This window comes from Lepidochelys kempii, chromosome 22 (assembly GCF_965140265.1).
Source record: "Lepidochelys kempii isolate rLepKem1 chromosome 22, rLepKem1.hap2, whole genome shotgun sequence".
Classification (NCBI taxonomy): Eukaryota; Metazoa; Chordata; order Testudines; family Cheloniidae; genus Lepidochelys; species Lepidochelys kempii.
The window spans coordinates 14,603,860-14,617,577 of record NC_133277.1 but is presented as its reverse complement, the minus strand read 5'-3'; the positions used below and the strand labels follow the sequence as shown (position 1 = coordinate 14,617,577).

Sequence of the window (13,718 nt, the reverse complement as noted above, 5' to 3'; positions counted from 1 at the left end):
AACTCAGCCCTTTTTATGAGCAATGTCTGCCCTGGGTTTTAATCTGAGCTGCATAAAATCACCCTTTACAGACAGACAGCATATACGAAAACTGAAGGAAAGCAGCTGAAAGCCAGGCAGAGATTTCAGCAAGAGGGGTTTTTTTCAGACTAGTTTGGAACGTATGCAGGGCATCAATAAAAATTTAATTTAAAAAACAAGCTAGTCTTTCAGTCAATGGACATTCTAATTTCAAAGATATTGGAAGGAGGGCACCTCTGGATTGAACAAGTACAGCAAAGCCTGGATGTGTTTGTTAGGAATATTTCCCACTCCTAAAACCTGCTCAGTAGTCTCTGTCCACACTAGGAAATGGAACCATGGCTGACAATGGCATTCAGCAGCAGATCTCCCCTGAGCTGGTATTGAAAGCACTTTAAATGTGAGGGTAACTGCGACACCTCTGTTTTCAATACCCTTTCAGAATGCACTACAGAGACTTGAGGGACCACTGCCAGCAACAGGTCACTGTCCTAGTGTAGACTGACCTGGGCCACACATTTACTGCTGGGACTCAGAAGCAGGATATTTAGGAGCAGCCTAGAATTCTGCACCACTCAGGGCGAGATGGAGAGAGGTCTGCAGAACTGTGGCCCAAGTTGTAAGGTGAGAGGAGACCCTCCGTCACAGAGACAGAAGGAAAATCTGAAGCATCTTAAGCAATACCACTGCGGGTGGAGAAGACAGGGAGGAATTCAGAAGGAGCACAAGATTAACCCTTTCAGCCTACCCAAAGTGAACCTGTGTGTCCGCGCACAAGGAAGACCACGAGAACTTTAAAACTAAATTGGACAGCGCCCTGAAGAAGAGGGAACAATTCTGCAGTGGCTTGTGGGTATAAGAAGTGCGTTGGGGGGACCTAATGTGGCCAGATAGTCAGCAGATGTAAATAAGCATAGCTCACTACCCTGATTTACACCAGCTGGAGATCTACGCCTAGTCTTTCCTGCTTCTAGGTTTCAGGAGCCAATTAGTTTATGCTGGAGAGTAACATAGAGGTAGATAGACTAGTAATACAAGGCAGAACTGGGAGGCTGATGAGAGTTAGCACAGAGGATGCTAGGACAGTGGCATCCCTTCCTTTCAGATAGTTTTCTATTTGAGTTCTACTCCAATCTCATTGCTGCCAATTAAAAATCTCATTTGCAGGGATGTTCCATCTTGAACCCAGAAATGCCAAGGCTGAATGGTCGAGTCAGATTTTCTCACCGGAGAGATGCAAACCTTGCTGAATGCCAAATAGACAGCAATTTGTATTCATTTAATGCAAATCCTCCTGGGGAAATGCTTATCTGAGAGCAGGCCCAAAGTTTGCTCAGCAGGACATCTAGGCAGGAGTCACACAGAAACACTGAAAACTGCACAGGGCCTCAGAATTTCAATCAAACCCTTGTGGTCCAGAGGCTTTTAAATATTGAGCAAGGAGGAAAAATCAATTAATCAACTCCAATTTCTTGGACAGCTGTGTCAGCTGCCTCCTCCTGCTTCTGAGGAGTGAGGGGGGCAGCAATGCCAGCTGCCTTCCCTTGCTCCCGAGGTGTGTTTGGGGGGGCAATGCCAGTCTACCCAGTGCTGCCTTCCTCTGCTCCCAGAGAGCGCATTATGCAAGTGGATTGCACCAACCATCTATTTTCTTTTGGAATCTTTTGTGTCCCTTGCCCATTGTCAGCTGGGAGCATGCCTGTGTGCTGCTCACACAATGCGGGGCTTTGTTTATTTGTACATAAATATTTACAATTCAAAATAAGTGCGGTTCCCAGCACAAACAGAAAGGGGTATTCCTGGGAGAGTTCAGGGTCTTTGCCATATGGAGCAGGGAGTCTGCTCGAGCAGAGTCACACAAAGGCACAGAGGCAGGGGTCATTTGGTCAGGGAAGGACTAGATCAGGGCAGCTAGAAAAAGGTCCGATAGAGAAAATTGATTCAAATGGTCATTAGGGAAAGTGCCAAATTTTACAGCCCAACCAGTCTTACTAAAAGGAGACAGATCTGATTCTTTATGTCTCTTGATCAGTTCTATGAATCTCTACTGATTTTCCTACATTCCTTGTCTCTTTGCATTACTTCCAATCACAAATCACACAAAGCCTGTTTTATTCGCCTTGGCTGCTAACAAAAACCGTGGGCTGCCAAGCATCTTGGCAAGGAATGGGAGTCCCAACACATGGGGAAAATCTGTTGCATCTTGCTACTTTGGGTAGTAACATACATGTTTTTCATGGTGACAGCACATTCAAGTGTTACCATGTAATCAGGGTATAGGGCACCCACCTAATTAATCCAATGAAATACTGGACTGTAACCAAAAGACATTGACAAGGGAGATGATCAGTTACTAAGCCCAGACTTGTCAGCACCCCCTGAAGTAGATCCCTTTCTGGGTGCTCAAAATGTATCCTCTGCGCTTTCCCAGTCTGTCCCAGTCACCATTACTATAACCAACGATGGCGCTCATTAGACTGAAGTCTCTTCATTACTGTATGCACAGTCAGCCCCTATAAGGGCATGCACTGGACATGAATAAAGCCTGCATCCTTGCACCAGCAATAAACACACTTCCATGCACTGTCTCAGCCTCTTCCACCCCTCATACCAGCCTCTCGTCACATCTTCCCCACAGAAGAGATAGCCTGGGAAACTTGGAAAGGCCATTCTTTGCTTCCTATCACCTGATTCAAAAGTCCTGAAAAGAGGGAAAGATGGACTGCAACAAAGCACAAGCCAATGAAGATAAGAAAAAGAAAATCCACACTAGGGCTGGGGCAAGAAGTGGAGAGTGCAAGAGCCCAGCACGATTAGCATCAGGCTTAAGGAGCAACATCTTCAACTGCTGTGATGAGTCCTTTCTGTGGTCTATCAAGGTACTTCCCTACCCCCATCAGCATATTATCCTTACAACCCCCCATGCGGTTGTATAATAATCCTAGGGAAGGATTATTATACAACAGATGACCACATTGAGGGATTAAGTAATTTGCCCAAGGTTATCCAAGGAGTCTGTGGCAGAGCCTGGAACTGAACCCAGATTTCCTGAGTCCCAGGCCACAAGAGTAGTCTCTCTCTTAGCTAGAGCTCAAAGGGAAATAAGAGTATGAAGGGAAGATAAGAGAACGCTGGCTGAAAAGCAAAGTGAATACCTGCAGGCCTGAAATCATCTTCTTTGCTTCCTCCATTTCCTTTTCTAAATGGTCTTGTTGTTCCAGCAGCTGATCCTCCCAGGAGGTCTCTAGGTATGTCCCAGGGCTCCTGGCCTGCCACTCTGGGAGAAATGGAGAGTCTGTCTCTTCTGCAAGAGAAAAAATCATAGAATATCATCTAGTCTAACCCCCTGCTCAAAGCAGGACCAATCCCCAATTTTTGCCCCAATCCCTAAATAGCCCCCTCAAGGATTGAACTCACAACCCTGGCTTTAGCAGGCCAATGCTCAAACCACTGAGCTATCCCTTCCCCCCTCAAAAAAGCTACATGAAATACAGATGAACAACAACAGAGGAGTTCTGGAAAGCAAGGCACAACATACAGAGGTCTCCAGCTCTCTGCACTTGGTTCTCAGTGGCAGGAACTGGAATCTCTTCCAGCTGGTGTCAAGGTAACAGCTAGGGTGAACCATCTTCCCCCAACTTGGGGATTTATGCTTCATTCACCCTGCAAAAGAAACATTACCTTCCCTGTGTGTGCATACCTGTGAGCGAAAGGTGACCTGAATCCTTGATTTTCATTAGCACTGATGTACAAGGTCTCCTGGTGTTAGAGAGTTCTAGGGAAGTTGGAGAGGAGGATGCAGTGTATGGGGGTGAGGGTATTCATAGCTCACTGTTGGAGCTAAAGGAAAGGATGAAGAGGAATGGGAAGGGGGGATCTCTCAGTGTTGCAGGAGGCACCCCCTCCCTGGCTACTCCAATAAGCACTAATGGACTGATCTAAACCCCACTAAAGTCAATGTAAAGACTACACTGACTTTAATGAGCTTTAGATGAGGCCCTAAACACTTGTGATCAAGATTTTCCATTGTTTCGGTATCTCTTGCTATTAAGAGACTCCGCAACTGGTTGTTAAGCCATGGGTGAAAACCCTGTTAGGCAAAGCCAGAATTCTTGAAGCCCTGGCAGGTTTTGCTCCACATACTGAAGCATTATAGGTGCTGGCAGGGAGTGCATGCCACTTTTAACTGAATCAGAGGGGTAGCCGTGTTAGTCTGGATCTGCAAAAGCGCCAAAGAGTCCTGTGGTACTTTGTAGACTAACAGACATATTGGAGCGTAAGCTTTCGTGGGTGAATACCCACTTCGGAGCGTAAGCTTTCATGGGTGAATACTCACTTCGGAGCGTAAGCTTTCGTGGGTGAATACCCACTTCATCAGATGCATGCATCTGACGAAGTGGGTATTCACCCACGAAAGCTTATGATCCAATACGTCTGTTAGTCTACAAGGTGCCACAGGACTCTTTGCTGCTTTTAACTGAATGAATGTCTCGCTCCAGTTGCTGTGCTCGGGGAGTGAAATGCACGCAAGACACATTCACTATGAGCTTCTGTGTCCCATTCCTGAATAAGCCAAGGTTTTCCAGGCAGAACCCTGTTTACCAATTTATTCAAGGCCTGGTTCTGTCAAACTTACTCATGCTGAATAGTAATTTACTCCATGAAATTCATGGGGCTACTTGGGGAGCCAGTTCCTATTCTGCATAAGGTTGGCACAATTGGGTCCACAGTAATTGGCTGTGTGAAACCTTTTCCTACAGAGACATTTGTAACGAGTCAGTTCATTATTCCTGCCTTATCTATCTACTGTATTTCAAGGAATCCCTGTTGAGGTTACAGGGACAAACCATCCCGATGAGTCGAAAGAATAGTAAATATGGCAGGCGACCAGCTTGGCTTAATGGTGAAATCCTAGCGGATCTTAAACATAAAAAAGAAGCTTACAAGAAGTGGAAGGTTGGACATATGACCAGGGAAGAGTATAAAAATATTGCTCGGGCATGTAGGAATGTTATCAGGAGGGCCAAATCGCACCTGGAGCTGCAGCTAGCCAGAGATGTCAAGAGTAACAAGAAGGGTTTCTTCAGGTATGTTGGCAACAAGAAGAAAGCCAAGGAATGTGTGGGCCCCTTACTGAATGAGGGAGGCAACCCTCATGATTTCTGTGTGTATATAAAGTCTGCTGCAGTTTCCACGGTAAACATCTGATGAAGTGAGCTGTAGCTCACGAAAGCTCATGCTCAAATAAATTGGTTAGTCTCTAAGGTGCCACAAGTACTCCTTTTCTTTTAACCTAGTGACAGAGGATGTGGAAAAAGCTAATGTACTCAATGCTTTTTTTGCCTCTGTTTTCACTAACAAGGTCAGCTCCCAGACTGCTGCGCTGGGCATCACAAAATGCGGAACAGATGGCCAGCCCTCTGTGGAGATAGAGGCGGTTAGGGACTATTTAGAAAAGCTGGACGTGCGCAAGTCCATGGGGCCGGACGAGTTGCATCCGAGAGTGCTGAAGGAATTGGCGGCTGTGATTGCAGAGCCACTGGCCATTATCTTTGAAAACTCGTGGCGAACCGGGGAAGTCCCGGATGACTGGAAAAAGGCTAATGTAGTGCCAATCTTTAAAAAAGGGAAGAAGGAAGATCCTGGGAACTACAGGCCAGTCAGCCTCACCTCAGTCCCTGGAAAAATCATGGAGCAGGTCCTCAAAGAATCAATCCTGAAGCACTTGCATGAGAGGAAAGTGATCAGAAACAGCCAGCATGGATTCACCAAGGGAAGGTCATGCCTGACTAATCTAATCGTCTTTTATGATGAGATTACTGGTTCTGTGGATGAAGGGAAAGCAGTGGATGTATTGTTTCTTGACTTTAGCAAAGCTTTTGACACGGTCTCCCATAGTATTCTTGTCAGCAAGTTAAGGAAGTATGGGCTGGATGAATGCACTATAAGGTGGGTAGAAAGCTGGCTAGATTGTCGGGCTCAACGGGTAGTGATCAATGGCTCCATGTCTAGTTGGCAGCCGGTATCAAGTGGAGTGCCCCAAGGGTCGGTTTTATTCAATATCTTCATAAATGATCTGGAGGATGGTGTGGATTGCACTCTCAGCAAATTTGCAGATGATACTAAACTGGGAGGAGTGGTAGATACGCTGGAGGGGAGGGATAGGATACAGAAGGACCTAGACCAATTGGAAGATTGGGCCAAAAGGAATCTGATGAGGTTCAATAAGGATAAGTGCAGGGTCCTGCACTTAGGACGGAAGAACCCAATGCACAGCTACAGACTAGGGACCGAATGGCTAGGCAGCAGTTCTGCGGAAAAGGACCTAGGGGTGACAGTGGACGAGAAGCTGGATATGAGTCAGCAGTGTGCCCTTGTTGCCAAGAAGGCCAATGGCATTTTGGGATGTATAAGTAGGGGCATAGCGAGCAGATCGAGGGACGTGATCGTTCCCCTCTATTCGACATTGGTGAGGCCTCATCTGGAGTACTGTGTCCAGTTTTGGGCCCCACACTACAAGAAGGATGTGGATAAATTGGAGAGAGTCCAGCGAAGGGCAACAAAAATGATTAGGGGACTGGAACACATGAGTTATGAGGAGAGGCTGAGGGAGCTGGGATTGTTTAGCCTGCAGAAGAGAAGAATGAGGGGGGATTTGATAGCTGCTTTCAACTACCTGAAAGGGGGTTCCAAAGAGGATGGCTCTAGACTGTTCTCAATGGTAGCAGATGACAGAACGAGGAGTAATGGTCTCAAGTTGCAGTGGGGGAGGTTTAGATTGGATATTAGGAAAAACTTTTTCACTAAGAGGGTGGTGAAACACTGGAATGCGTTACCTAGGGAGGTGGTAGAATCTCCTTCCTTAGAGGTTTTTAAGGTCAGGCTTGACAAAGCCCTGGCTGGGATGATTTAACTGGGAATTGGTCCTGCTTTGAGCAGGGGGTTGGACTAGATGACCTTCTGGGGTCCCTTCCAACCCTGATATTCTATGATTCTATGATTCATTGCTGTGGTACCTAGGCACTAGTCTCCTGCTACATGTCCTCAAAAATATCTGAGCAAGAATTAAAGCAAATTTCAGAAAGCTATTAGCCCATGTTTTACAGATTAATAAACATCTGAATCAAAGCCTGATCCCAAAATGCCTGTCCTTGCTTTTCTTACTTTTTGCATTCATATTCAGTATCATCACTTCTGCTCATCACTGGCCTTGATTTTAGATCAAGAGCTCAATGGAATCTTTTTAAAGAGAAGAACATTAAAATATTTTATAAACCCTGAAACCTTTTGTAATCTCCATAAGACAAGACGGTCTGGCTGGCTAATGCCACAGCTCTGGAGTCTGCAGGGATTTAGACATTGTACCCAAGGTGTGATGCTAAACTTGGGGATAAACATCCTAGTGGGGCACATCACACAATTAACCAGAGGTGTGACTGATCCTTGCAGGCAGCTACAGTCTCTAGCCAAGTGACAAAGATATTCCCCTGTGCAAAAGGTAGATGGGCACGCTGATGTTGAAAACACTAGTGAAATATTACAGCCCACCAAATATTTCAACCTCAAAAATATTTTACAATCAAATATTGTAGACTAAAGAATAGTAAAGAGGGGGCTTCATTGGCTGGGGTGACAAAGCAATTCCTAGAGCGATTCCCTGTCACTCAGCCAGGGGATGGAAGCTGATCTGAAAGCACTGTTTCTACACTATGTTCCTGAGAGGAAAATGATGTCAGAAACTTCATCAAAACCCTTTCCTTTGCACTCTGTGGACTGTTAATAAATTTTAAACAGGAACTAACCCAGCAGCAGGACATTTTGGCTAATTCCTTTTGCTCACTTGAAATGAAACAAAAATCAGGGTCACCGGTGGGAGGGGTGGGGAGGGGTCCTAGTAAAAAGTAAGTGATGTGCCAGTAAAACCAGGCAATAATCCCCAGCCCTGCAAAGTGCCACTGCAAGTGAATCAGGTGGTTTTGTGCACCTGTAGCATAAATCCAGAACCCCACTACACAGGCTCAGCTCCAGCCTCAAAGTTCAAACAGATTAAATCTTTCTGTGAGACGGGACTTTCCTTCACAACAGCTTAAAATAAGGACAAAGCTTCCACCCTATTCTGTAACTAATAAATGACACTGAACTCCATCCATTCTCCAAGGCTTTTCATTTTCAAAGCATGCTAGTGAGTCTCCTGGACTTTGCCAAACAATGGCACAACCTTAGCACTACTAAACAGTGAGTTCGGGGATTTAATTTTCTACGAACTGATGTACCAGCTCACAAAATTCTACACTCATATGGTCTCTGGGAATCCATCCAGCAAGTCTCTGCCATAGCTCTCACGTGGGAAATCCTCGTAGTGGGAAAGATGAAATACATCATCTGTGCTCTACCTGTTTTGGTTTCTGTTTCTTCAGCTCGGATGATCACAAAGCCTGCTTTCTCCTCCGACTGGGTTGCAATGGACTCGCTCTTTGTGCTGTGTATGGGACTGGGTGATGTGAGACTGCAGAGGAGAAGAGGAGATACAATTATTTCCAGTGTGAGCTGCAAACACAGCAGGGGGAAAAGAGCAGCTTCATCTCTGTCTAAAATAAAAAGCGAATATGCAAGAAGTCTGGTTACACTGAGCGCTGCCCACATGCCAATGAATTCATTAGCAGGCCAGACAGTGCCTGTAACTTTTCAGGCCAGTAGCTGACTGAAGTGCTGCAGAAGTAATTAGTCTTTTCACTTTTCCTGTAGCTTAAAAAGATGTAAATAGGAGAGACAACCACCGCAGGATTAACACAGATCCCAAAGTCAAGGAGCTAATTCTAGACTATCCTTCAGTCTGCAGTTCTGCTTACAACATAATGTATTGCAAGGCTTAGCCTACAGTTGCAAACTGCTACCAAAAGTCATTCACAGTATCCCAGCTCTCTTGGTTTCTCACCTATTTAAAGGGACAATTACTATATGGGGAACTAACCTAGAACTCGCATGCTAAGGAGCCCTCGAGAACACAGAGACACCAACACATGATCTTGCTTTAAATAAGAAAGCTTCTTGAAAGCAGCTATGTATTTCTACAACAATCTCAGCTGGTTGTGAGGTGCAGACTCTCAAGCTCTTTCAGACATTCTTCCCAAATCCATCACCGGGACAACAGCAAAGGCATCCAAAGCTCAGTGATCCATTTAATGTGCCCCCAAAGTCTCCAGGAACTAATCCTTGCAAGTGCAAGGAGGAGTTAATGTTTCATTCTCCTCAAGACAGACACAAAAGCCAGAGAGAATAAAAAGAAAACACGATGAAAGTAACAGAATAGATTTAGAGAAATAAAATGCACTTCTACAGCTTGCCTTCCCAATCTTCCCAGCACTTCTGATATAGGTCCCCCAGCTCAGGAACATACACATCTCTCTAATAAAATCAGAGAATTTTAGAAATTAGAGAGGAAATGACCTGTTAGCAGCTTCCATCTAGTCCACTCCCGGGAGCCACCCACAAGAGATTGTTCCTAGTCTATTTTCCAGGCCTTTGACTAATCTAGTTTTAAATGATTCAACTAAGTCAGCTTCCACTGCAGTAAAAGAACAAATGAGTGTGAGTCACTAAGAGAAGAGAGTGTAACCATTCTGGACTAGATACAAAAAGTAGCAGCAGTGTTTGCTCAGACCCTGTTGCTCATACAGTGTATGTCTACACTGCAAAGGAACACCCACAGCCCACAGTCTCGGGTATAGCCACACTGCAATAAAAGACCTGCAGCTGGAGCAAGTCGGCTGACTCAAGCTTGTGGCATTTGGGCTGCAGGGTTATAAAACTGCAGTGTAGACAGTCAGGGTCGGGCTGGAGCCCTTGCTCTGGGACCCTCCCCACACCTGGGTTCCCAGAGCCAGGGTTCCAGCCCAAGCACCAATATCTACACTGTAATTTTATAGCTCTGCAGCCCAAGCCCCGTGAAACTAAGTCAGCTGACCTGGGCCAACCATGGCTCTGTGCTACGGTCTTTTATCACAGTGGAGCTGTACCCTCAGAGCCCAGATTAATTGACTCAGGCTCACGGGGTTCAGCTGCAGGGCTAAAAATTGCAGTGTAGACATTCCCGCTCGGGCTGGAGCCTGGACTCCAAGACCCTCACCAGGTTTCAGAGTCCAGGGCCCAGTGCTATTTTTAGCCCCACAGCCTGAGCCCTGCAAGCCCAAATCAATTGACCCAGGCTCTGAGACTAGGCAGTGCAGGTTTTATTTTGCAGTATAGACATACCCACAGCGTGCAGATTTGCTAAAGGTTGTTGGGTGTGCCCAAAGATTTACCTTAAAGAAAGTTTGAATCCCAATGCAGTGCTCCCTAACAGATGGTGTTTAAAACTGAAATCATTGCCCAGGGGCCCAGCAATGGGTTGTTTGTGTTCTGAGGAAATAATCAATTATTAAAGACAAATGATCAAACTTTAAATCAGTGCAGATACTCAGAAAATCATACAGACAGACTGACTGACCTACCCGCCCAGGAATATTGCATGGGATTTGCCTTCCTTTAAGGTGCAGACACTAATGTTCCCTCTGCGCATGTTCACCTCAGACCCCTGGGGAGCCATCAGCCCTATATGATCATTGAGAGGTGTATTTGTGGTTTGTCCCCCCCACAAGCAGTAACACCATTAGGAAGCAGGCCAAGAAAACAAAATCAACATTTGGTACACATGAAGAAGGCTACCTAGGCATACAGGGGAAAGATCAATCTAGAGGACCAGAAGGGAAAAGGCACATGTGGCAGAGGGTGCTCTAGGGAGGTGCAGGATATGGGACGTGTAGGCCATGTGGCAGTGAGCAGGACACAGCACAGGAAAGTAACATTTCTCCCCAATCTGCTCTTTTCAGAACTAGATCCCCTGCCCAAAGTGAATGTTTTGTGATAGATTTGGGGGTTAACGCAACTGAGACAGGATCAGATATTTCACACCACATCTACAACAGGATTTTAATAGAATCCTTTAGGTTTTCTTACAGACACAGCTCCATCTCCAGGCAGTTTCCCTGCACATGAGAGAAACATGGCCATTTGAGCAGGAACACATTTACATGCACGGAGATTGCTCCTGAAGCAGCAGCACAGGCCAAAGGTCACCCCTATTTATCATTCTGCCAACTGGTTAAAGCTGGCCAAATTCCCATGGTTTTTCATATCAATTCCCAAAATTATTCGAGTGAGAGATATCCAAAGACGCATTCAAATTTGATTTCTTATTTAAAAGGATACATAACTATTCATCACTGAAGCACACAGAAATGAGTGCTGGGAAATTAAATCAATTGAGGCAGGATTTATGTCACAGGAAAACACTCTGCATTATTCCTTCTAGCATTGCTTGGTTTCTTAGCTAAAATCCTTGCCTAGTTGAATTCCTGGATTGTCAATGCTTTGGGGTCTTGCACGCAATCAGGGCTTAGGGAAACAGTTTCAGTAACAAGCCTGAATTCCCTGGAGATTTTAATAAACACCCCGACCCTGCTGTTCCAAATGACAATGACAACAATCGCTCACCATTTGACCTGCTTCCCTCCCATGATCCCACTTTAACCTTTCGCCTCACAGAGTCGGTTTCCCGTGGAGCCTCAGGAATCCGCAGGTCCTGGCTGCAGACATGCCTTGTCCATTCACAGGCTTGGAATTCGGTGCCGGGGATGCCAATTCCTGTCAAACTAACGAAGAAATATTTGCCGGTCGGACTCCCCCGCGTGAGCCGAGAGACTCACAGCAAAAAGGTTCAGGGTCTTTGCAAGGAGATGTTTAGTGATAAATCGGCAGCCCACACAGACACAGATTTGATTACAGAGTCAGAGTATTCTGCAGTCCAGGTTTTGATTCTGCTGCTGCATTTTGGTCCACCATATGCCCTGGTTGTTTTCATCACGAGAATCTCGGTCTGGATTGCAAGTTGCGTTTCTCATCCCATTGTGCCTACTTCAGCTATACAGCTCCTGCTACAGAGACCCAGGATTCAGTGAGGGAAAAGTGCTCTGTTAAGAGTAGGTTCTTTGCTCCACCAGCCTCTAAGCAGTGTGCAGCGTTTCCCAGTCCTATGAGTAGCTTCCTTCCTCGCTATCTCCAGCTCCCTCTCCCTCTGGCTGTCACACTGTGCAACGCAGAGTCTATTCTCTGAGAAGATGTCTAGCTCAGGGTGGGGGAGGGAAGGTTGGGGGGAGGGAAGGAGAGGGGTGGGAAAGGGAAGGGAAGCATTTTGGCAAGTTTCCCATGAATAATTTCTGTTGTCTCTTCTTATCAGAACATTCCTTCCTGGAAATTCTGATATCAAGAACATGTGTGTGCCCCATAGCAAATAAATGTGCTAATAAAGTTTGTGGATGACACAAAGCTGGGAGGTATTGCCAATACAGAGAAGGACCAGGATATCATACAGGAAGATCTGGATGACCTTGTAAACTGGAGTAATAGTAATAGGATGAAATTTAACAGTGAAAAGTGCAAGGTCATGCATTTAGGGATTAATAACAAGAATTTCTGTTATAAACTGGGAATGCATTACTTGGAAGTAACAGAGGAGGAGAAGGACCTCGGAGTACTGGTCGATCAGGGGATGACTATGAGCCGCCAATGTGATATGGCCATCAAAAAAGCTAATGCGGTCTTGGGATGCATCAAGCAAGGTATTTCCAGTAGAGATAAGGAGGTGTTAGGACTGTTATACAAGGCACCGGTGAGACCTCATCTGGAATATTGTGTGCAGTTCTGGTCTCCCATGTTTAAGAAGGATGAATTCAAACTGGAACAGGTACAGAGAAGGGCTACTAGGATGATCTGAGGAATGGAAAACTTGTCTTATGAAAGGAGACTCAAGGAGCTTGGCTTGTTTAGCCTAACTAAAAGAAGGTTGAGGGGAGATAGGATTGCGCTCTATAAATATATCAGAGGGATAAATACCGGAGAGGGGGAGGAATTACTTAAGCTCAGTACCAATGTGGACACAAGAACAAATGGATATAAACTGGCCACCAGGAAGTTTAGACTTGAAATTAGACAAAGGTTTCTAACCATCAGAGGAATGAAGTTCTGGAATAGCCTTCCCAAGGGAAGCAGTGGGGGCAAATTACATATCTGGCTTCAAGACAAAGCTTGATAAGTTTATGGAGTAGATGATATGATGGGATAGCCTAATTTTGGCAATTAATTGATCTTCGACTACTAGCGGTAGATAGCCCAATGGCCTGTGATAGGATGTTAGATGGGGTGGGATCTGAGTTACTACAGAGAATTCTTTCCTGGGTGTCTGTCTGGTGAGTCTTGCCCACATGTTCAGGGTTTAGCTGATTGCCATATTTGGGGTTGGGAAGGAATTTTTCCCCAGGGCAGATTGGCAGAGGCCCTGGGCAGTTTTCGCCTTCCTCTGCAGCGTGGGGCATGGGTCACTTGTTGGAGGATTCTCTGCACCTTGAAGTCTTTAAACCACAATTTGAGGACTTCAATAGCTCAGACATAAGTTAGGGGGTTGTTACAGGAGTTGGTGGGTGAGATTCCGTGGCCTACATTGTGCAGGAGGTCAGACTAGATGATCATAATGGTCCCTTCTGACCTTAAAGTTTATGATTCTATGAAATCCAGAAATGTGCCGGTATTAGGCTGGGACACTGCACTGGAATTGTGCAATGGGATGGGAGGGGGTAATGTTGTGATTACAAAAATATAGTCAG

At 45.6% G+C, this 13,718-nt stretch overlaps 1 protein-coding gene across 4 annotated transcripts in view; it reads right to left on the bottom strand.

The window, feature by feature from the left end:
* Positions 1-13,718, bottom strand: part of DIXDC1 (DIX domain containing 1) — a 64,273-nt gene that overhangs the window by 13,460 nt on the left and 37,095 nt on the right. For 3 of the 4 annotated variants that reach the window (XM_073320858.1, XM_073320857.1, XM_073320859.1), the window contains exons 6-7: positions 8,415-8,527; positions 3,177-3,325 (exon numbers count right to left, since the gene is read on the bottom strand). In XM_073320858.1, coding sequence (XP_073176959.1) covers positions 3,177-3,325; positions 8,415-8,527 — 262 coding nt within the window. Of the gene's footprint in view, positions 1-3,176; positions 3,326-8,414; positions 8,528-11,553; positions 11,675-13,718 lie in introns of those variants that run through there. The other variant, XM_073320860.1, reaches the window with a different exon arrangement.